The following is a 24,110-nucleotide window of genomic DNA, read 5'->3' on the forward strand; positions in this document are numbered from 1 at the left end:
GATATCAGGGTCCTACAGTGTGACGTCACCGTTTACCTGCATCACGTGACTTGTTCAATCGGGGAACGTACCTTCCGGTGGTGTATCTATCTTATCCTTGGATGGTAATTTGGGCGGCCGAGCTACCACTTGATACCCGCCGGGCTAATTAATTAATGAGCTGATTACGTGCGGAAGAACCTCCCGCCTTAGCTAGATGCGAAGAGAGCTCGTCCAATGAAGGAAAGGACATTCACAACAGTTGGAAAGGAAAACTTCAACAAACAATTTATTTACAGGTATTTACAAGCACATGGATCATGCGGAGTGTGGGGAAGGACTTGAGGGCTTCAATGTTCAGAGGAGGTGGAGGGGACATGCAAAGGATTCAATGGGGAAAGGTGAATCAATATTTACAAACAGTCGCTGACATACAGCGTACAGCGGAACCTTAAAATAGCACAGCAAAATGGACGAGAAGCAGAAACTTAACTTAACCTGTGCCTTATGATGATACAACAACAACAACAACATGCATTTTAAGGCCATTTTCCCTGTTAGAGCGGGGGTTAGCCTTGCGGTCCCCATAACAATCTTTTCCATTTTGCCCTATTTTCTGCATCTCCCTTTGTTAACCCCCTTGCCCGCATTTCTTCTTCGACCCAACGATTCCGTTCGGTTACGATTCCGTTCGGTTACGATTCCGTTCGGTTACGATTCGGTTACGATTCCGTAACCCAACGCTCAGGGAGGGGTTGTGAATGGGAGAAATACTGGTGGGGTGTAAGGGTGTAGCCGTGTCGTGTATGCGTTTTGGCCCCTAATTTGGTCAGTGCTCCTCCACCCCAAGGCTCACAGCTCGAGTCACTAATGCAAGCGACACACAGGCCAAGGCAGTCACCAACATGAGCACGGGCAGGCAAAGGCAGTCACCAACATGAGCACGGGCAGGCAAAGGCAGTCACCAACATGAGCACGGGCAGGCAAAGGCAGTCACCAACATGAGCACGGGCAGGCAAAGGCAGTCACCAACATGAGCACGGGCAGGCAAAGGCAGTCACCAACATGAGCACCACACAGCAATCAGGCAAAGTCCGGCAGGCAGTCAGGGCGAGAGGGAGCTCAGGAGAGAGAGACCAAGGCCTATTAGTAAGGGTGGGGGCCGCTCTAGAAAGTTCTTCGGCCTACTGATTGGTGGGCCGTCCGTTGCCCTGCCCCCACTAGCCCTCCAGAAGGTTCGACAAAGTTCCTCAAGCCCTGATTAGTGGCCTGTCGCTCCTCGTCACCAGCCTTCTCGAAGGTCCGTCGGCAGATTATAGGCCCTGATTGGTCGGTTGCCCCACCCCATTAGCCCCTCATAGCCGGATGCCGTCATTCGGTCCTTCCGGCCGAAGCACCGAACAGCTCTCTCCTCAATCACTACTGCGCCGTCCACATCACAGACACGGAGCGGATCCCGCTGCCTCCCGAAGGCTTTCAGAATGATGGAGCGTCCAGACAGGTCGCTAATGGCCAATTAGCGCCCCCAACAAAGGCCGTCGCTTTTGAGTGAGCCAACCAGGTGTGGAATCGACGTCGTGTGTCATGAAAATGCATTCTACTTCAACAGGAGAATAAAACTAAGTGTAAATAAAAAGTGTATGAATTTAAGGTTGCATTTATGGGTCTTGTAAGGAAATGATACTCGCAAATAAAGAAAAGGCGCGATGTTTTTTTTGGTGCGATTCACTTGAATTTGAAGCTCGTATGGACTGTACTTATCTCATAGTCATAACGAGTTTCCTTGTCCCCATGCTGCTCGTATGGGCTTTTACCATTATGCCCTTTGTCCCCTATGGGACATAAGGCTGCACTCATTTCTCGGACTCCAGCACAACATGCAAATGTCGCGATAGGTACATTAGAGTACCCGCTGGTATTACGTGCTGTTGAGCCTGTATGCACAGTACGGTGAATTATCCCTTACGAGTGGATGGGCTCTCTACCCATTCTCCAACACATAATGACATACTAACCCGTATAAGGGGAAGGAACTATGACAATCTTCTTTATTTATTATATCTATATATTGTTACGGACCGCGGATTAGATGTTATATTTGCCGAGCGGAGGCTCCGCGACCGAACAGTGCTTCCCTGACTAAAACCCGATTCACCCCAAACTTTGGCCGTATCGCGCCGCAGCTGCCCAATCTGGAAAACTCTAAAGCGACTGAATGCAAAGAGGAAGAAGACGTACAGAAGAGTAACTGGGTTTATTATTATTCACACATATAAGCAAAAAGAAAGCAGTCACGTTTATTTACAGGGACATGAGACGCAGGTGACACAGTGAAATCTTTAGCTTATCTAACAGGCTTACTTACTACCCAGGGACAAGACAAAAGACAGACTACGAACACACTTACACGGGGAATGATGATAGGGATGGCAGGTGGATGGCTGGCGGGATAGGGAGGTCCAACTGGTCCTGCAGCACGATCGGCTCGTTGGGCAGCCGCCGTTCCTTCGCGGCCCTGCTCCAAACTGCCGTCCAGGCCCCACGCTGCTGTGGCTGCAGTTTCGGTGGCTCGAGCTGCTGTAGAGGCAGTTTCGGCGGCTCAAGCTGCTGTAGATGCAGTTTCGGTGGCTCAAGCTGCTGTAGATGCAGTTTCGGTGGCTCAAGCACGCACCTCAGCTCTGGCGACCCAGCTCTTGTCTCCTCTCTCCTTGTCTCAACTCTGTCAAAGCTCATCTCTCTGGGGAACGCCCCGCCGCGGGTTATATAGGCCCCGCCCCTCAACCTTTGCGAACCCTCCCCCAAACGTTCTTCCTCCGCCCTCTCTAGCCAAACCCCTTGTTCATGGTTGGTCGAGTGGGGCTGGCTCACTCCTCCCCTCTATGACGAGGTGGAGACACGCCTTTCTTCTCCGACCCTGCCTCGTGGTCAATGGCGGCAATTGGAGGGGAGGTAATTGCCAATCGACGAAAGGGGGAATGGAGGTTTTTGGTAATGGGAATGAAGGGAATCTATCTCTTTTTCACTCGGTGCAATGGAGTATTATTCTAATGGAAGACAAGGCCTTACTCTAAAACACATAATAAGATATAAGCTACTGAACAAGGGTTTTATCGGGTCCTGCAATGTGGTGTTTATGGAATTAACTACCGAGACGCCCTTTTTATCTTTACACAACTCCGGAGGCAGGAGGGGCCGAATAAACAATAATAATAATAAAACACACAATTCAAAAAAAATACAGTCCTCATATCCGCAACAATATATAAAGCAGTAAAGTATGTTTGTTTGTTTGTCCTCTTATAACTCAAGAACTACCCATCGCAGAGCAAAACCAAAGGAATATTCGGAATCAGTACGTCTCAGAGCAACTACAGCACACCTTAAAATTAAAAAAACGTCGCGTTTTAAAATTATGACGTCATCTGTTAATTGTTTTTTTCAACTTCATATTTGGAATCAGTACGTCCCAGAGAAACTACAGCACACCTTAAATGTTTAAAGGAGCGAGGAAGCAGGGGGAGGTGAGTGACTATATCGCACAAAAAATGTTAGTCAATGGAAAAATGGGTACGTGAAAACAGAGGCAGCTCTGTCTACTATAACGCCATGGCTTGCAAAAGCAGCCTGAATAGTGTTTACTAAGTGGTGGTAAGCATAAAGTATGTTTGGATGTTTGTCCTCTTATAACTCATCGCAGAGCAAAACCAAAGGCATATTCGGAATCAGTACGTCCCAGAGAAAGTTTTTTTTAATTTAAGGTGTGCTGTAGTTTCTCTGGGACGTACTGATTCCGAATATGCCTTTGGTTTTGCTCTGCGATGAGTTATAAGAGGACAAACATCCAAACATACTTTATGCTTACCACCACTTAGTAAACACTATTCAAGCTGCTTTTGCAAGCCATGGCGTTATAGTAGACAGAGCTGCCTCTTTGTTTTCACGTACCCATTTTTCCATTGACTAACATTTTTTGTGCACACCTTAAAATTAAAAAAACGTCGCGTTTTAAAATTATGACGTCATCTGTTAATTGTTTTTTTCAACTTCATATTTGGAATCAGTACGTCCCAGAGAAACTACAGCACACCTTAAATGTTTAAAGGAGCGAGGAAGCAGGGGGAGGTGAGTGACTATATGCGCGACGTACGACCTCGCGATTGCAGAGCTCAAACGATTGTACATAAAGGAAAAGAGCCCGGTGTATGCTCGGCACTTGCTACTAACGCGATGCCAGCAACCCAACGAGCCGATGGATCACTATGCCCAGGAGCTCCGGCAACTCTTGCTGGACAGCACCCGGGAGCCACAGACTCACGAGCTGGCTCAGGATGACCTTCTCCTAGATGCCTATGTCGCTGGGGTCTCCTCTCAGGACCTAAGGCTCAAACTCCTGGAGAAGACCGACCTAACCTTCGCTGCGGCACTCGAGCAAGGAAAGGTACACACTGAAGCGCGGTTGCAGTCGAACGTCTATGATCGCACGCGCCTCTTGGCGGGAACCTCGCTCCACGCATGGCCGGAGAGTGCTACCGCCGAGGGAGCGGAACTGCTCGCGGAACTCCAGGATGCTCTGGAGGAGGATCCGGTCCTGATGGCTGCCGCAATGGCCAGACCCAAGGCCTTACGCGGAGCCACCTGCTATTTCTGTGGGGGACAACGTCATTCCCGGGCCGTGTGTCCGGCTTGGGACACCATATGCCATTTGTGCTCGCAAAAGGGGCACTACGCGAAAGTGTGTCGGAAAACCGCACGCGGCTCGCGGCCACACGCGACCTTGAATGGGCTCATTGCGGAGCCTACGTGCCGAGCTCGGAACACGGCGCCTTACCCGGCTTTGAAGGACAGGGCCCCTCTTCGCGGGCCCCTGGTCGCTCAATCGACCTTGGCGAGAGTCACCGAACAGCCACAACAGTCTCATCCTCGATCGGGCATGGCACATGCGTCCTTGACCAGACTCCGGGCCACGCGAGGGGCTTTGGAGCCTCGCCAAGGCCCAGCGGTACGTTCTCGTTGTGTCTCTCAAGAGCGTACGGCGTCCACTGGCGGCGACACGAGTTCGGTACCAACTACGGTGGCCCTCACCCGTCAAACGGCGATTTCGAATACTACGGAGGCCTATACCCGTCAAAATCGTCAAACGGCGATTTCGAATACTACGGAGGCCCATACACATCAAACGGCGATTTTGAATCGCAAAACACCGGAATGCATGGGAAAGCTCTCTGATGGCTTTAACGGATTCCCCATGGACAACGAATACTCCGGCGACGACCGCAAAACTGCAGATTGCATGGGAACACACCCTGACAACTTACACGAGACTCCACGGGCACCCTCTGACGCCCGGAAAACTGCCGCTGGCATAGGATCCGCCCGCGAGGCTCGGCCGACCCACCCACTCGGGAGGTTCGGTCCCACTCCCAGCAGGCTCGTCCGGCCTGGCTCAAGCCCTTATTCCCCTCATGGTCGAAGGCCATTGTGTGCGGGCCTTGGTGGATACAGGGTCTACGGATAGTTTTATCAACCAGCGACTAGTGCACAGGCATGGTTGGCAGGTCTTGAGGTCTACGAGATGGATCTTCATGGCTTCCCAGGGACTTCGACTCAGCACGAAGGGGGAATGCCGATTGAAACTCGTGATAAAGGGACGGGTTTTCCCAGATGTACACCTTATGGTCTTACCTGCTTTATGTGCTGATATTCTGTTAGGACACGATTTTCTTCAGCGACATGGACGTCTGGAAATGGAGTTTGGTGGGCCTGACACGCTTGTTGTGGGGGCTGACGCGCTTGCTGTGTGTGCCCTAGCGAAAATGGAAATCCAGCCGCTTTCGCTGTTCCCCAATCTAACCTCCGACTGTACCCCTGTCGCGGTAAAATCACGGCGCTACTCTCGAGCAGACATGCAATTCATTGCGGACGAAACGGCTCAGCTCTTGAAAGACGGTATCATAGAACCTAGCCGGTCGCCGTGGCGAGCCCAGGTCTTGGTGGTGCGAAGCGATGCACACCGCAGACGCATGGTAATCGACTATTCCCAAACGATTAACCACTTTACACAGCTGGATGCCTACCCCCTTCCGGGGATGGACGCACTGGTGCGACAGGTGGCCCAGTACTCGGTCTACAGCACTCTCGATCTCCGTAGTGCGTACCATCAGATCCCCATCTCTAGGGCAGATCGTATCTACCGCATTTGAGTCGGGGCAACGGTTGTACCAGTTTACTCGATTGCCTTTTGGGGTAACGAACGGGGTCTCCTGTTTCCAGAGGGCCATGGATGACCTCATTGCGAGGGAGAACTTAACCGATGTTTTCGTCTACCGAGACAATCTTACGGTTTGTGGGTATGACCAAGGGCACCATGATGCTAATCTGATGCGCTTCCTCGAGGTCGCGCAGAGGTATCACTTAACCATGAACGAGGATAAGTGTCAATACTCTCTACGCAAGATAGATCTTCTGGGGTACACCGTGACCCATGGCTCTGTCGCTCTGGATAAGGAGCGTCTGCGACCTTTGCTCGACATGGCCCCTCCCTGCGATCGGGCGTCCCTGAAGCGCGCCCTCGGGCTATTCGCCCATTACTCCAAATGGGTCCAAAATTTCTCCGTGAAACTTCGCCCCCTTGTGGCCTGCGACACATTCCCTCTGCGTCCGGCCGCATTGGCGGCCTTTGGAGGCCTTAAGGCCGACATCGCCAGTGCCGCTGTGGCGACAATCGACGAGAGCGGATCTTTCGTCCTCGAAAGTGATGCCTCGGATCAGGCCATCGCGGCGACCCTCTCCCAAGGAGGGCGTCCGGTGGCTTTCTTTTCACGGACTCTTACCTCCGCTGAGCGGAGACATTCGTCTGTCGAAAAGGAAGCGTATGCGATCGTCGAGTCTATTCGGCGATGGCGCCCGTACTTACTCGGGCGATGTTTCCAAATCTTCACGGACCAGCAAAGTGTTGCGTTCATGTACGACACATTACACGCCCAGCGCATTAAGAATGAGAAAATCACTCGCTGGCGTATAGAGCTTGCCGACTTCTGCTACACTATCAAATACCGCCCGGGGAAGGATAACCAGGCCGCCGACGCCTTATCGAGACCGGCTACGTGCGCGGGTATCGCCACTTTGGAGGGCCTATGCGTGCTGCATGCCACTGCGGGCCATCCGGGCGTAACGCGTTTCGCTCATTTTGTGCGGCGTGGCAATCTACCATACTCGATTGACGATATCCGCCGTATCTGTCGCGACTGCGCTATATGTGCGGGAATCAAACCGCGTTTCTATAACCCACCCATGGGGACTCTGGTTAGGGCTACGAGGCCGTGGGAACGCTTGGCGATGGATTTCAAGGGCCCATTGCAGGTGTCGAGTAACTCTCGCTATCTGCTCACTATCGTCGATGAGTACTCGCGATTCCCCTTCGCTTATACGTGCGTGGACATGACTGCTGCCACGGTAATGCGATGCTTACAGAACTTGTTCTCTATGTTCGGGTACCCGGCCGATGTGCATACCGACCGGGGTGCGGTCTTCTTGTCTCAAGAGGTGCGAGGCTATCTGCTCCAAAATAACATCGCTTCTAGTTACACCACGCCGTACAGACCCCAGGCGAATGGGCAGATCGAACGCTTCAACGGGATTATATGGAGGGCCGTCATGCTCAACCTCTGGACCCTCGGCCGGGGCCTCGATAAATGGGCTTTGTCGCTACCTGCAGCGTTGAACTCGATCAGGGCTCTACTGTGCACGGCCACCAATCAGACTCCCCACGAGCGACTTTTCCACCACCCCAGGAGCACGGGGGTGTATACGGTCTTTACCCAGTTGGCTCGCTGAGCCCGGGCCGGCCTACCTCAAACGGGCGGTTCGCACGAGCAAGTACGACCCCTTAGTGGACAAAGTGCAGATACTCCAGGCTAATCCTGAGCATGCTCGTGTGATGACGGCTGATGGACGTGAGACCACTGTCTCCGTACGTCATCTTGCCCCATGTGGGATCGCCGACCCTTGTGGGGAATCGGACGAACCGATCGAACCAATCTATGAGACTATGGACTCTTCCGACGCTCCCGTCGCTGAAAGTCTGCCGACCCTCCCCTCGCCGCATCTACCCGTGCCCGAAGGCTTGGCGGTACCCCCTTCGTCACCTGACTCCGGTAGCTCCTCCGACGCCGGGGTCTCTGGGATACGTGATGCCGTACCCGGGGAATTTCGGACGCGTGCTGGCAGAGAAATTCGCCGCCCGGACCAGTACGGTTGGGTCGACTGATACCATGTTCCACACCCTGTTAATTCTGACGCTTGCCCGATTCTAGCCGCTCTGCAGTATACTTCTAACGGTGGGGAGAATGTAGTGAAATCGTATTCATACTAATGCTGAACCCAGGTGATGATCGTTGCTCGCTGACACCGCTAGGGGCGCGGCTATAAGACCCGCTGCGGTCGGTGCTCAGGGGGACTTCTCCTGTGACATGTTACATCTAGTGGACTCGCTAACGGTACGCCTGCATAGAATATTAAGCTTGCTTGCATTGAATGTTATGGATGGACCCATGTGATGCCAAACCTTATTCCTATTGCATTTCCTGTATTACAGAATGATGTCATGGTCTTAATGGAATTAAACCACCAGATGGACTAAAGTTGTGGACCCGACTGGTTTTTCACAACAGAGAAGACAGGAAGACCACCAACCTGCCTGCGGTGAGTGAGTGAAAGGCCCTCGGAGTTGACTACATCGCAGGAGATTCCAATGATTCTGAAAGCTTTGGCCTCAACAGCATGAAGCCGAGCAAGGTGTGAGGCAGGAGCACCAGCCCAGAGGGGGGAACAGTATTCCATTGAGCTGCGGATGAAAGCCTTGTATGTGGTGAGGAGCTCAGGTGTGCCAAGGAAGGACTTCGCACGACGGAGGATGCCCAGTCGGCGACTGGCTTTGGAGGCCAGCTTGGAAATGTGGTTTTCCCAAGAAAGATCATGGCAGATAGTGAGACGCAAAAGCTTGAGCGACAGAACTTCTTGGAGAGGATTGTTGAGAAAGTAGATGGGAGGGTTGTCCAGTCGGTCCTTTCGGAGAGACATTGTAAGAGTGTGAGATTTGTCAGGATTGAAAGACATGTTCCACTTGTTTGACCAGTCTGTGATTTTGTCCAGGTCTGCAGAGAGTGAGGAGGCTGCAGACTGGTGCTTTCATCAAAAAATCAGCAAATGACTCAATGAAGTAAAGGATGAATGATTGAATGGATGTATCTGAAAAATCGACATTTGTTTGAAAAAAAATTGAATTTCCAACATCATGCCTGCCACGTGTCCATTCACACGTTTGGCGAAACATTATAAAGTGTGATGCTTTAACCAAGTTGTATTGCCAGAGGAACGTCTGTTGAATGAAGCCATGACGTTTGACGTGCATCTGTTGACCGTCTACCACATAATTTGGTTCCCAAGATCAAGTTTGAATTTTACTCACACTCTTTTTTTTTCTCTTTTTATTCAAGGTTGGGGTTCCTGGAAGAGTGAGGAGCACCACTTGGACAAAAGCAGGGAAAGAAGAAAGAGGATGAAAGGACAAGAAGAAACACTTGCAACTAAGAGGGTTAAGTGTCCCAAAGTTAATAACCCCAGGACAGTACTCTTAGCTGGACCTCGATCTGTAAGGTTAATCAAAAGCATTTAAGCGAAAGTAGAGCAGTTATTGAAAAAAGAAATAAACAGACTCGGACATCGACAAGGACACGGTTGTACCCACCCATATCCTCGGCCCACTTTACGATTGACTCCAGTCTGTTTCCTGGATACAGGGATGCATTGCAGTCGCCATAGGTGACATTGGCGGTTACGCCAAGTGTCCCAGAATTCGCTTTGGCTCCACACAGGAATGCCGTTGCTGTACCAGCGCTGTCCGAAACCTGTGCGTCGGTGTTGTACGTCTGCAAACATGGACACCATGGAGGGAGGTGAGAGGTGTGGGTTAGGGTGAGCCTCAGAAATTAGCGGTCATCATATTTATACATTTTCCTTAGGCAAGGAGTTTAAACCACTTAGCATTTCTCTCATTAATTCATTCAACGCCACATTCGTTCATTACATTTACTTTTTCCTTTTAGTTAATTCAATTGTCCTTGTTTAGAATCCAATCACGACCGTCTTACTCATCCACGCACTAATATGACAAAATATTTGACCCTCTTCCTGTTTGGTTTATTACCTGCGCCAACGAAGGTGGACAGAGGTTATGTTTTCACCCCTGTTTGTCTGTCTTTCTGTGAGCAGGATATCTGAAAAGATTATGGACGGATTCGGATGAAACGTGGGTGACAGGTTGGGTGTGTGACGCGGACAAATTGATTCAACTTTGGTGAAGATCCAGATCTGGATACGAGAATGTTTTGATTTTTGAAAGTGATTCTTCACCATTGAGAGATGGGGCCAAAATGATATTGTTACGGACGCGGTTAAAGATGTTATATTTGCCGAGCGGAGGCTCCGCGACCGAACAGTTATTCCCCGTTTCTAAAACCCGATTTACCCCAAACTTTGGCCGGATCGCGCCACCGCTATTCAATCGGGAAAACTCTAAAGCGACCGAATGCAAAGAGGAAGAAGACGTACAGAAGAGTAACTGGATTTATTATTTACACACATATAAGCAAGAAGAAAGCAGTCACGTTTATTTATAGGGACATGAGACGCAGGTGACACAGTGAAATCTTTAGCTTATACAGACTTATTGTTACTACCCAGGACAGCACAAACAAAACAAACTCACGTACGCAAATGGATGGAAATTGCAGGCAGGAATGACAGGAGGTGGGTGGCTGGAGGAAGGCACGGAGCTGGCTGGAGTTTGATCCCTCACGGGACGTCGGGCTGGACCTCGACGGCCGCCGATGCCACCGATCCTGTCGTGTGCGCGGGGTAGCGGGTTGGAGCTGCTTGGTGGAGCCAAGCCAACGCTGCTGGTGGGGGGTCTGGCGTGACGGGTTCTCTCTCCCTCTCTCACTAACTCCAGGACTCTTTCTCTCTTGCTTAGTCCAACTCTTCCTCACCACCGACAACTCAACGCAACCCCTCCACTCTACGCAAACACTGACCACCACTGATGACCAACCCAGCTCTGACCAAAAAAACCACACACTCCGCTCTTGTCGTAGCTCATTCCGTAAAAGCTCATCTGCCTCGGGAAACGCCCTGCCGTGGGTTATATAGGCCCCGCCCCTCAACCTTTGCGAACCTTCCCGATCGCTCTTCCTCCGCCCTCTCTAGCCAAACCCCTGGCTCATGGTTGGTCGAGTGGGGCTGGCTCACTCCTCCCCTCTATGACGAGGTGGAGACGCCTTTCTTCTCCGACCCTGCCTCGTGGTCAATGGCGGTTGAAGAGAAAACCGCCTAAAATGCAGTTGGCCATTGAAACGAAATGAAAGGGGACCTATTCTTATTTCACTTGGTACAATGGAGTATTTAAGTTAATGGGAGACAAGGCCTTACCCTAAGACACATAATAAGATATAAGCTATCGAACAGGGGTATTCTATGGTTGGCTGACGTGGATGCTTTATGGACTAATTACCGAGACGCCCTTTCTACCTTTACACAACTCCGGAGGCAGGAGGCGCAGAATAAACAACAATAATAATAATAAAACACACAATAAAAAAAATACAGTCCTCATATCCGCAACAATATATAGCATGAAATCTCAAAACGTTATGGATGGATGATGGACAAAACTTGGTGGATGAGCTGGGTGGATGACAAGAGCAAGTCGATTAGATTTTGGTCAAGGTCCGGATTCAGATCCGGCCTATCAGTGGTATCCAAGATGGAAACTGTTCAGCCTGGTGGGGGTATGTGCTCTACCAAGTGTCATTCTAGTTTTATACATTGTTTGACATACCTCCATGTGCACGTAATGTTTATTTTTACCTCCACCCACCAAAGGTGGACAGAGGTTGTGTTTTCACGCATGTTAGTCTGTTTGTTTGTCTGTTTATGAGCAGGATATCTCAAAAACCTATGGACAGATACGGACGAATGTTGGTGGACAGGTTGGGTGTGTGAAAAGACGAATTCATTCGATTTTGGTGAAGATCCAGCCTATTAGTGGGATACAAATTGTAAACTGTTCAGCCTAGTGGAGGTATACACTCTACGGAGTGTCGTTCTAGTTATACTAGCGACACACAACACGTACATGCCAGAATGACATCCTTGCCCCATGTAATCTCTCGACCACAGTGTACTGCCCATCCACATACTCATGGGATCTATTCTATGCACCCATAGGTGGATGGAAATCCAAATTCACCTCCAATCTGAGTGAAGGATACAGTACTTGCTGCCAGCACTGCTAATAGTTCTTTTGTTATAATGTGATCCAATGGGACATTGAGCCCTGGACGAGACATCTCATTGGTCAGTTCACCACATCAAAGCTGTATAATGTACCATCCACAACACATACCATGTACCAACTTCAGTTATTTTTTAGGAATGCCATTACTGGCCAGAAACAAATCTTTATTTACCTTTGAGAGAGCTACGTAGGGGTACCCGTCCATGGCCAGATTAGTTTCCTCCCCTGGCTTCCCGTTGAGTTGGCCCTTGAGGATACGTGCGGCCGTTACAGTTGCAACTCCCATTCCTAGGTAAGGAGGGAAATGGTGCGGTGAGGTGGAGGGAATACATATCAAACCTCATCAGTTTCACAGTCTTCACACATGACAAACTTGTACATCCAACCACTCGTCTCACTATAATTCACCAAATGTCCGTCTGTCTGTCTGTCTGTCTGTCCGTTCGAAGGTACCGCAAAAACGGCTTGATCGCAACGATATTTTGGGTGGGGAATCCTGGGATCTCCTGGAGTAAAATAGGGTATATTGTTTTTCCAATTACAGCTTTGGCCTCCAGCATTTTCAGGTTTGGTCTCCCACATGACGTTATTTTCCCGGGTGCCGCACAAACGGCTGCACTGATCGCTGCATGGCTGTGCTGCACAGCTGCACCGATCGGACTCGGTGACCTCGGACAAAGACCTTTTATAAGGACATGGGTTGAATCCCTGCTTGAGAGAATGCCATCCCCCTCCCCGCCATCACGGTCGTCTCTCCAACTCACAATCCCACGAGATATGCGGAAAGGACGACCCAAAACTTTGATTAGTATATAAACATCATTAAAAGTAAATAATGACCTCGGCCAAAGTTCAAACGACGTGGGTTTAATCTCGACATTAGAGAATTCCACATAGCTATTTGGGCGGTGTATACGCTAAAAGATCGCTGTCTCCATCGATCTTGCCGAGGCCGTAACACCTATCAGCTCAAAATCCTTTTCACTGTTGACTCGGTAGTTTTTACAATGAAGGAAACATTAACAATGTTGTTAAAAGTTTATTATTAATCTCGACATTAGAGAATTCCACATAGCTATTTGGGCGGTGTATACGCTAAAAGATCGCTGTCTCCATCGATCTTGCCGAGGCCGTAACACCTATCAGCTCAAAATCCTTTTCACTGTTGACTCGGTAGTTTTTACAATGAAGGAAACATTAACAATGTTGTTAAAAGTTTATTTTGTGATTAATTTGTGATTGGAGTTATGTTGTTTGGAATGAAAAAAGTGTTATCGAGTTCAGGTGAATGACGACATGCCGTGATGGTTTCTACTTTCTAAACGTGAACGTCACGGATCGCCATATGCAGATTCGCCACGGACCCACGATCGATCTTTCTATACGTGAACGTACCCGTTTGTTTGTGAACGGGTACATTTTTCATGGAAGTCCTTCACGAACTTGCTGTCCATGTCTGACGTGTGACTGAAGGTGCTACAGGAATGTGGAATTTATTGGTTTCATGCTTTAGCATTCGCCGTATCTGCATTGCCTATTTGCTTCTGGCCTCCCACCCGTGCGTAGCATGGGTATCTCACTAGTGCATAATAATGCGACCAATCCACTCATTGGCTGGTAGCCTCGATTGAAGGTAGTGAACATATTCGTCCATGAGCTATCTTGCCTGGGCTAACCCCATATAGCAAGCTATGATGAACGTTCATGATCCCACGATACATTTGAAAAAGAGTAGGCCGTTATGTGCTTGTACAATGGAAAAATTCCACCTTACATTCTGCATTCTGCACATGCACATTTTACTTGTTGACAAACCCTTCACTCACCCGAGCAATTTCTACACACATTCACATTTAGTCCGTGACAAGTCACTCTTTTGCCATTCCCATGTTATGACTTTAACCAAACAACCTTTTGCAAAAACCTCAACGACTAGTCAGGTTCACTATGTCAATAAATTATATTTCGTTCAAAATCATGGTAGATTAGCAAACCTATACATTTTTGGAAAGGTTATAGCATAAGGAAACTAAAAATCAATGTTGACATTTGGAGAGATACCTGTATAGCGGCCATTTTGGATTTTCAAAATGGCCACTGTAAAATACATATTTTGTTCTATTTCTGCTTCTAATTACCCTAAAAACTTTTTAAAATATACTAAACCTATATTTTCAGGGACAAGGAATCCAATGAAAGTATCAAATTAGTGCTATGGGGACTGGTAAGACACGAATCAAAGGTTTTGAATTGCAAAATAGTCTTTATATTCGCGATAAGTTGCATAATCAAATACATGTTATCATTTTGTACAGGCAGTTAATAACATCAAAATGTGTCACAATAATTCATATCACCAAACATACACAGGCAGTCAGCAAAATCATATATACACATGCAGTCAGTATAACTTCACATCTACACAGGCAGTCAATGACAAAATATACACAGGCAGTCAATGGCATCAAACATACACGATTACAGAATATGCCATTTAGAGTTCGTCATCACTGTCCTGTGTGTCGTATCCGACAATATAGTCCGCATCGTTTTCACAGTCCGTTCCACACAAGCAAAGGTCGGTCAAATTGATTGGCAAATCGAATTGGTCGAATGGTCGATCGAATCGAATTCGATGAATCGAATCGAATCGATCGAATTGGTCGAATGGTCGAATGGTCGATCGAAACGATTGGTCGAATTGGTCGAATGGAATTGGTCGATTGGTCGAATTGGTCGAATCGAATTGGTCGGAATTGGCAAATGTAAACATTGATTTTCAGATTTTCCATGTAATAACGTTTCCAAAAATGTATAGGTTTGCTAATCTACCATGATTTTGAACGAAAAAACATAGTGAACCTGACTATACCATTGCCAATGTGTTGCTCCAGTTTCCATATCTACATACAGCACGTACAAAACCGTGGGTTGACCTGGGTTTCTGAACACCTTCCTCATGACCCTGCAATCCCAGGCTCAAGTCCCATATTTCCGCACAATATGTATTTGCCCATTGTTTACTGTTGCCCTTGTAATTCGTGTGAAAGTGCACCGACGTCTACTCACTTATGTGTTTCCGCATGTGATTTGCATACAAGCTCCTCTTTGAGTCTGTACGTGACCCGATCTACAAACTACATCTTTGTTTATTATACAGAGGAATCTAGGTTCATAGAGGAGCAAAGATCAATTAACAAGCTCACAATACCTGAATAGTTGCGAGCTTGCTTTTCAGTTTAAATCTCATTGCTCTCGATACATTTGCACTTGATACAATTTTCAACGATTCCACTTTAAATAGGAATTTTATGACTCTCCCAAATACAATTGCTTGGACAAAATGCCAAACCTATGAGCCTTTACATTTGTCACTTGTGTAGGCCTGAAACTAGCCCCAGCCTGTGAGCTCAACCCAACACCCTCAACGACTATTTGTTGTGATGAGTGATTGCTGAATAATTACCGTCTCCCAGGAACAATATGACGTTTTTGGCTTTTTTGACAATTGGGGTAAGATCCTTGACTTGTTTGAGGTCTTCTTTTGCCATCTTGAACCAAAACTGTGCATTTAGCTCTTCAGCTGTGTGAAAAACAAACATGGGAAGGGGCATGGAGATATCATGTTAGAAATCAGCAGGTCATAAATGTTAGCACTTGGGTGGTGGGAAGTTCGATTATGGAGCTGGAGCTGTAGTTTAGAAATGAGGATGTTGTCAATGGTAAGAAGATGAAATGGACAGGACCAGAAACTTAGGGAGTTTGACAGATGGTAAACTTGGAGCCCAAAGGGGGAAGACTTGGGGAATTTCAGGCTTGAAAGTAATAGTTTGGGAGTTGACGACGAGAGGTTGGAGAGTGCAGGAAAGAACTGGAAAGCTGAGATCCCTGTGAAATCGATGACGTGTTGAGTAAAAACGAAGACTATGAAAACAAAGATGCAGGTATGGATGTACTCGTTACACATACCTGGGACGGTGCCTGGAACGTAAGGTTTTGTACAAGAGATTTCTCCCAGAAGACAGATGAGGGTGAGAAAGCAAGCGAACATTTTGGAAGTGTTCCTGCAAATACAAAGATAAACAAGGAAGTAATTTTTGCACACCAGTGGCAGTTTTACGTCGTCTTCGGACCGACTTCATCACTGACTCGTCTCGCACCTGGTTTCCAAAGCAGGCTGCATTGAGTCCCTGCGCATCGTAGACAAAAGGGAAGTCCTGCCTGCATTCTAAACTCATTGTATAATTGTGTTCTGTGACACCTAGAGTGGGTTAGGATTTGAGTTTTGTTTCTCATCCTTGTATACAAGTTTGAGTGATCTCATTTACCTTTGTGTCTTTTTGATTCACTTGGTTCGTACAGTTGATAATCACATCTTGTCTACCCTATTCTCTGTACATTTTCTTTACAAAATAAACCCTTTAAAAGTTAAGAAAACAGGGTTGAGCCATCTGCTTTTCGTGTGTGTTTGCCATCATTTTCAGGTCATTTGAATGATCCATGGGGAATGGTAAAATTGTGGAATATATTGAACAGTGTAATAAGAAAGTGATTGGGCCATGTCCCGAGACTTATAGTCACGGCGCTGAGGATACTGTGTTAACGGTGCTTCAGACGTAAATATGTATATATATTTATATGTATATATATATATATATATATATATACAGACTTGGCATTTAATATGGAATTTTTTTTTGTGGGGGTGAACTTACTTTTCAAGATGTCTTAGAACCAAAAGTTCATTGGAATTATGTTGAAATTATTCTAGATTTTGTCAATGTGACCTTTAGAAGAAACAAAAACCACATTTGACATTTCGAAGCAAATAAATTGATCCTTGAAAGTGATGTAAACTGATATCGAACTCAATTCATGGACAGTACTGTGCTAAACTTCTGTACGTTTTCCAGAAGTATCTCTTTATTTTGCACATTAGCCAAATTTATTTTTAACAAAAACAAAAGTTAAATTACGACTGGGATTACCGACAGTAAAATTACAGTTCAGTACTTCGTGCAACCCCCACGAGCATTCAGGAGAGCACGTACACGTTGAGGCATGCTGTTCACGAGATTTGCCAAGGTTTGGACAGGAATCGCTTGCCATGCAGTGACAATAGCCTGCTGCAATTCACGCACAGAGGTCGACTGCTGGTCCAAGTGGTCGATTTGACGTGTTCATTCTGCCCACAAGTTCTCTATCGGATTCATATCCGGGGACATGGCAGGCCACTCCATATGCTCTACACCACGGTCAGCAAGAAAGTGTTGGATCATGCGAGCACGATGAGGCCGTGCATTGTCATCTTGGAAGACAAAGTTTCCTCGAAAGGCTGCACGAGCAAATGGAAGCAATGTTTCTTCCAGAATGGCCCTGTACTTGAACTGGTTCAGGTTTCCATTCAGAACAACCAGGTCAGTTTTTCCCCCTGCATGAAAAGCAGCCCAAACGGTCACCCCACCACCTCCAGCTTGGACTCTTGGCACTATACAATCTTTGTTGTAGGCTTCATGCACTTGTCTGTGCACTCGGACGTGGCCATCTTGACGATCGACCAGAAATCTAGACTCGTCACTGAAGATCACGTGATTCCAGTGTCCTGGCTGCCATTGACGGTGCTCTCTGGCCCACTGCAATCGGCGCTGGCGGTGTTGTCTGGTCAGGCGTGGCTTTCTTAGGGGACGCCTGGCACGATAGCCTGCTTGAACCAGTCGTTGGTTGACTAGCCTTCTGGATACAGGCACATTTGTCAGTTGCTGCCACTTAGCCCGAAGCCGATTAGCTGACTTGGTATGGCCATTGCGGACTAACTGGTGCAGCTGGCGATCATCCCTCCTTGTGGTTCTGCGGGGACGTCCTGGCCTCGGTATTGGAGTAGAGACACCCCTCTGAGCATTTCGTTTCAGGATCTTTGACACCTGACCTTGAGTGATGCCATACTGCCGAGCAATAGCATGCTGTTTCATGCCGTAATTTCGTAAAGCCACCACTCCATTAAAAACAGCATTGTTGAGTTGACGGACCATCTCCAGAGGAAGCGGCAATAACTTTTGGAGATGTGCAGCAGTTGTTTTCCACTAACACAGAACGCAACAACCCTTGTATACCCGACTGTGAAGCCAATCATCAAATGCACCTGTCCGTACATTTTGCCACGCCACCTGTGATATAATCCTGTTGTTGACTTCTTGCTGCGACAGACAATTAGTGACATGGTTCTTTTAACAAATAAATCATCAAAGTGTAAAAGAAACTCACCAGATTGATATACTGAGTTAAGAAAGTAAACCCAAGTCAAGAAAAAAAAAAAATTCCATATTAAATGCCAAGTCTGTATATTGTTATGTCGGTAGGGTAAAGGAATATCTAGAGCCAGGTAGATCTGAATAGGTAACATGCTTCGACTGTCGCGATAGGGAATCTCCTTGTAATAAGTTCTGTTAGTCCGGTTTGTCGGGTTAAGGTGTCTGCTTGTGAATATACCAGGATGTTCGAGAGCTAGGTCGTGTAGGGATTAAGATAGCCCCTGTGTGTCAAACCTGGTAGTCAAACCTTTGTCCCTTCTGGCAATGCACACCAACATAGACATTTAGACAGGCCCTGTAGTGCACACAGTAAATAATTCCCTTCCCCGATAAAGACTTCGGAAGGAACAGGCAAGGAAACCAGGCCAGGACACCGCCGATGATGGCCGCCGCCAACTACACCTCCGGCAGGCCTAGCCACATCGAGTGCCACGAGCTATGACCATGCTACAGGGAACGAGTGATGGGTTGGCGCGGTAGGCGCGAACCTCCAGCCAACGAGTCGGTGGAGGGCACTGATTGGGTGGCGCGGCAAGACTGACGTCACCACCGCAAGGTTATATGAAGGCGCGTCGAACGCCAATTTCCTCGGCCTCTCCATCTTGCGCAGCACGGCTCTTGCGGTTCTTGGACATCGAGTTGGCTCTGGCGGAGCACGTCCCTCTGGCCCTCTGGCAAGTTCAGCTCAAACCCTTGTGCTTTCTGGCTGTCTTGTGCTCTCTGCGCTTCCCTGCTTGGTCTTGGGTGGTCTTTGGCTCGGGCCTTCGCGGTGCTTTGGAGTTTGGAGCGAGGGACCTCGTGGTGTGCGATCGGCGCTTGTGGAGCTTGGAGCGAGGCCTGGTGGTGCACGAGCGGGGTGGAACGGAGCCATGTTTGGACGGCAGACAATACAAGACGACAGACAAGATAAAGCCGCACCCACAGAACATTTTACATGACGATTCTTTTTCTTTAATTCATTCCTGTGTCTTGTGTCCTGTGTCCTGTATATGAGCAGCTAGGGTGCCGGCTTAGGATCCTAGGATCCTGGGTTCGAATCTCGGTCGATCGCCAAATTAATGCCAGGGGGGTTGACTCAGCCTGTCATCCTTCCGAGGTCGGCTAATTGAGTACCAGTTCACTGGTAATTCCCTGTTTGTCGTTGAAGGCGGCAAAAAGGGTTGGCGTCAGGAAGGGCATCCGGCCGTAAAACATTGCTTCAAAAAGGGGACCAAAAAACAACAACTACCACGGTCCCCGAAAAGGCCAACCCCCGCTTTGCGGGGAAAAATGGCCTCTAAACGGTGGTATTCCTGTGTCTTGTTTCCGAAGTGAGGTGTGTGGGATCCCAATATAGGATTTAGTTTAATTGATTGAATATGAATATGAATGATCGTTTTAAGGCCATTTTCCCCGTTAGAGCGGGGGTTAGCCTTACGGGCCCCATGACAATCATGGTTCCCTGTTTGAGGCAATGTTTTTATGGCCGGATGCCCTTCCTGACGCCAACCCTTGGTCACGCTCTTACGATGCGCAGGGATACGGTGTACCTATTCTAAACCGGGGTACACACCGTGATCATTCATCCCAGCAAGCTGGTACTCAATTTGCCGACCTCGGAAGGATGACAGGCTGAATCAACCCCCCTGGCATTAATTCAGCGATCGATCGGGATTCGAACCCAGGATCCTAGGATCCCAAGCTGGCACCCTAACCGCTAAGCCAACACCAGGCTATAATTGATTGCCGTCTATAATTTATTATTATATATTGATTACCACCAGTAGGCTATGAGCCAGACCCTCAAATTTTCGACATTATGCTTAATCAGAGGGAGGATGGCTAACAGTTATTTTTGGCAAGGCCAGGGACCCTAGTGCTGAAAAAAATGTGATAGCAGTGTGAAACTCTTAGCCGTATCTGTGTTATCATCACATTTGTCAGACCACCCCAATAACGCTTTCGGTAATTTTTCCGCCTAAGATTTAGGGGGTAGGGTTCGTTTTGGGGCTTTCAAATAATATCTCCTATATGTATCAGTTAGTGTTGTATACCAGGTGAAAGGTAATTGAATTATCTTTCACATGATGTATAGAAAGTGCCTGTGTGATATATAGTAACCTCTTTATGATCATTAAAACATAATTATTTCCGCCAACCCTCAAAAATTTATCACAAAATCCCCAATGAAAACAAAATTAGGCAAAAATTCAGTTTGGCGGATATTAAATGAATTTTTGAATTTGAGAAACACACAGTATGATTAAAGTCAAATTTGGGCCTTAAATCTCATACACCTTGATAAAGATGAGAAAATCCAATATACAGTAGTTGCTGTAACCATGACCTAAAATCCATAAATGTATATCTTTCCGCTCTTATGATATATTGATTTACATTTTACGATTTTTGACCGACAGCATGTATATAGTTTGTATACCATTATTGGTCTAAAAATAGTATATATAATATTGGGATGTCAGCCATATATAGGCCAAAAAGTACTGAAATTGGTGTCAGAAATGTCTAATTCTAAAAATATGAAGGCATTATGACCAAAATGTATGTGGTGTTCTTGAATATACCACAGACGTATGATGCATGTGATGATTAACCTACTCCATGTATATGTATGTATCCTGATGTACCCTAACTTGGCGAGATAATTTACATCATATTCATGCAAACGTTTTTAGTCTTGTAGTGTTGTATGGTTCTCTTATATTACCAGCTATACATAAAGTAAACCAAAGGAAAACAATGTACTTTCTATTTAAGCAACATATATTTATAGACATCATACCATAAAGTACACGAGTTATCAATTCAGCGTACACCATATTTGTTACACATATGTACATGATCTTTCTCCATACAGTTCTACAATTCAGAAGTTATCCTCGTCATCGTCGTCGTCTTCTTCATCGTCTTCTGCCGAACTGTCATCACTCTCACCATACACTCTCTGGTTGTCACATGTGGTGAGTTTGCACATGTCTGTGCACTTCAAACCACTGGCCATGCAGACACACATGGGTAGTGTGCATCTTTTCGAACAGGTGCATGCCAGTAAATCCAGAACCGCCTGTGGTGCGGGCTGTCCTTGCATCCAGTCGACTGCCAGCTGCACGCGACCATCCTGGGTATCCCAGTGCCATCCTTTCCCGATTGGACTCGGTACTGCTGGATCCATCTTGAGACTCCTCTTCCAAATAGCGGCTTGATAGTTGGCTCGCTGTGCATGTTTGGTTAAGCAGTCTTTGCACGGAGGTAGCTGGTGACTGTCGATCTCTCCCCTCTTGGCACAGAACAGGTGATATCTCAAGTCATTCACCTTCACTGTCGCCGACTTCGGTGCGTACATGAGACAAGTGAAGTTCTCCAATTTATCCATCAGTTCCTCACTGACGTCCCAGTCCTCTCCCAGCTGTGTACATGCATCCTGCACATCTTTGTTGGTTCTGATGAGTTTTAGTGCAGTCAGTTTTCCTCGTCCAGCGAACGTGCTGACTGTGTCGCATCCGGTATAGGCATGCATTCCAATTAGGGCCTGACATACATTTGTGCCGACTGACCTATTTTCTGACCTACATACTGACCTACATACTGACCCTATTTTCCCTATGTCTAGGATTTTAGCCCTTGCTTTGGTGCCACATTTCTGAAACAACTTGGCATGAATCTTGGTATGAAATGCCAAGCCAATGACAAGTACGTCGGTGTCATCTGAGCTAATAAGCACAGACTGGTATCCATGTGCGGCAGCATGGGCAGCATGCAAGAACAGACGACCATCTGCTTCCTCGTGTGTGCTTTCCAGGGCCACTACTTCTTGGCTAGCATCAGATGTGATCTGATAACACTTGTCATCGCATGTTACAAAGAGAACCTTTCCCTGTAGGCGTCTGATGTACTCTGGTTTCTTCCACTCTTCGACCAGGAATATGATAAGACTTGACTTGTTCCCAACATAGCTGAGAAACTTGCGCCATTGCCTTACAATTTGAGATGCCGTGATGTTTTTCAGCTCAAGTCCAAGTTCTTCCCCCCTGGTTAACCGTTCGCTGTTTTTGATGGAAGTCTCCTTGTAGGTGTCAAAGACGACATCGATCCTCTGGCTACTGCATCCATCCTTCAGGGCCATGGATAGGACAATCATGGCCACTTCGGCAAATGTAGTTTGATCACCTGCCACCTTCTGTATAAGGAGCATCCCATCAATAATTGTTGCCGAATTGTCGGGTATCCTTTTAGCCGGGGTCACAGTCCTTTGCAAGGCCGTGGCTAGGGCAGCTTTGTTGGTTTTCCGTAGAAGGCCTTCGGGTGTCGCCAGGGCCCATGGCAAGGGACCTAGAGGATGAGATAGCACCTCTGCCATGTGAAGATCTCGGCCCTGTGCCATCACGATAATTCTACCAAATAGAGCTCTGTCTGCTTGAAGAATTACTGCCCTGCCATTGCTTCTGCATTCCTTCTTCTTAGTGAGGTTGCTGAAAGTCTTCAGCTTGTTCAGTTGCAAAGGGTCGTGGAATTTCTTGATTGGTGGGTTGCTCTCAAGTCGCTCAATCTTGAAGTTTGTGTAGCACTTGTGTCCGACTTCCCATGCTTTCTCCAGATCCTTGGCAATATTTGGAGGGGCTGCGCGTGCGGTGGAAATACTGATGAGAGAGCTGGCCATAGTGAATGGGTTCACCCAACTCTGGATCAGAGTTATCAGTGATGATACAGCGTCCTCATCTTTCTTGATCCGTGTTTGCTGCAGATCCGCGTGTTGTACGTGTGCGTTGCTCACATTCACCATTTCCCTCATCTGGCGGAGAAACGCACTCCTGTGTTCGGATGTGACATCGTAGCGCTTCACTGCTCCAGATTTCAAGTTGAACCTGGTAGTGCCAGGTTCAACTACACTACACTTCAGTGTAGTCAGATTCGTTTGTGGCGGCCGTGTTTCTGTCATGTGCATCTTTAGTGCTTGGTCTCATGTAACTTCTGTAGCAAGAGAAATGGTATCGTGCTTCAGCTGCCACAATGTCTCTACTTGTGGCAGCCATGATTTTCGTGTCACATTTACGCACGGCGCTGTTTCGCAGTGTTTCATCTGCTCTCAGATCAACAGCCTTGCTCAACTTTTCATGGGATGACGTTCCCTTGCACCACTTGGTCTTTCCACAGAATATACAATCCGGTTCATAGATGCGTGATTCCGAAGATGCCCTTCTGGCGTGTCTCTTGCTCGCTGAACATGTTGCAGCAGCATCGTCGGTTAAATTGGATTCAGCTTTTCGTTTCAGTGCTTCCAAATCTCGCTTCATGGTGAACACGCTCCTGCACTGCCTGTGGTAGAATACTCGGGGAATCTCCCTCTCTGGCAACGACTGAGCAAGGTCGAGAATGGGTGCATGGTTCCGTATTTTGGCCGCATCCAGCAATGTAGTCCACGAATCGAATGTTTGAGGGCTTATGAGCGGATCTTCTGGTTTGACATCTAACGA

The 24,110-nt window shown here is 47.5% G+C and overlaps 1 protein-coding gene across 1 annotated transcript in view; it reads right to left on the reverse strand.

Annotated features, from left to right (window-relative positions):
- LOC137421385 (alkaline phosphatase) overlaps positions 1-24,110 on the reverse strand; it is a gene marked incomplete in the record, with an annotated part of 133,361 nt that overhangs the window by 56,108 nt on the left and 53,143 nt on the right. Inside the window, 4 exon segments of the mRNA XM_078771449.1 lie at positions 9,725-9,905; positions 12,504-12,619; positions 15,798-15,914; positions 16,301-16,395. Of these exon segments, the coding sequence (XP_078627575.1) occupies positions 9,725-9,905; positions 12,504-12,619; positions 15,798-15,914; positions 16,301-16,395 (509 nt within the window).

Source organism: Myxine glutinosa, chromosome 2 (assembly GCF_964187855.1).
Source record: "Myxine glutinosa chromosome 2, kmMyxGlut1.1, whole genome shotgun sequence".
NCBI lineage: Eukaryota > Metazoa > Chordata > Myxini > Myxiniformes > Myxinidae > Myxine > Myxine glutinosa.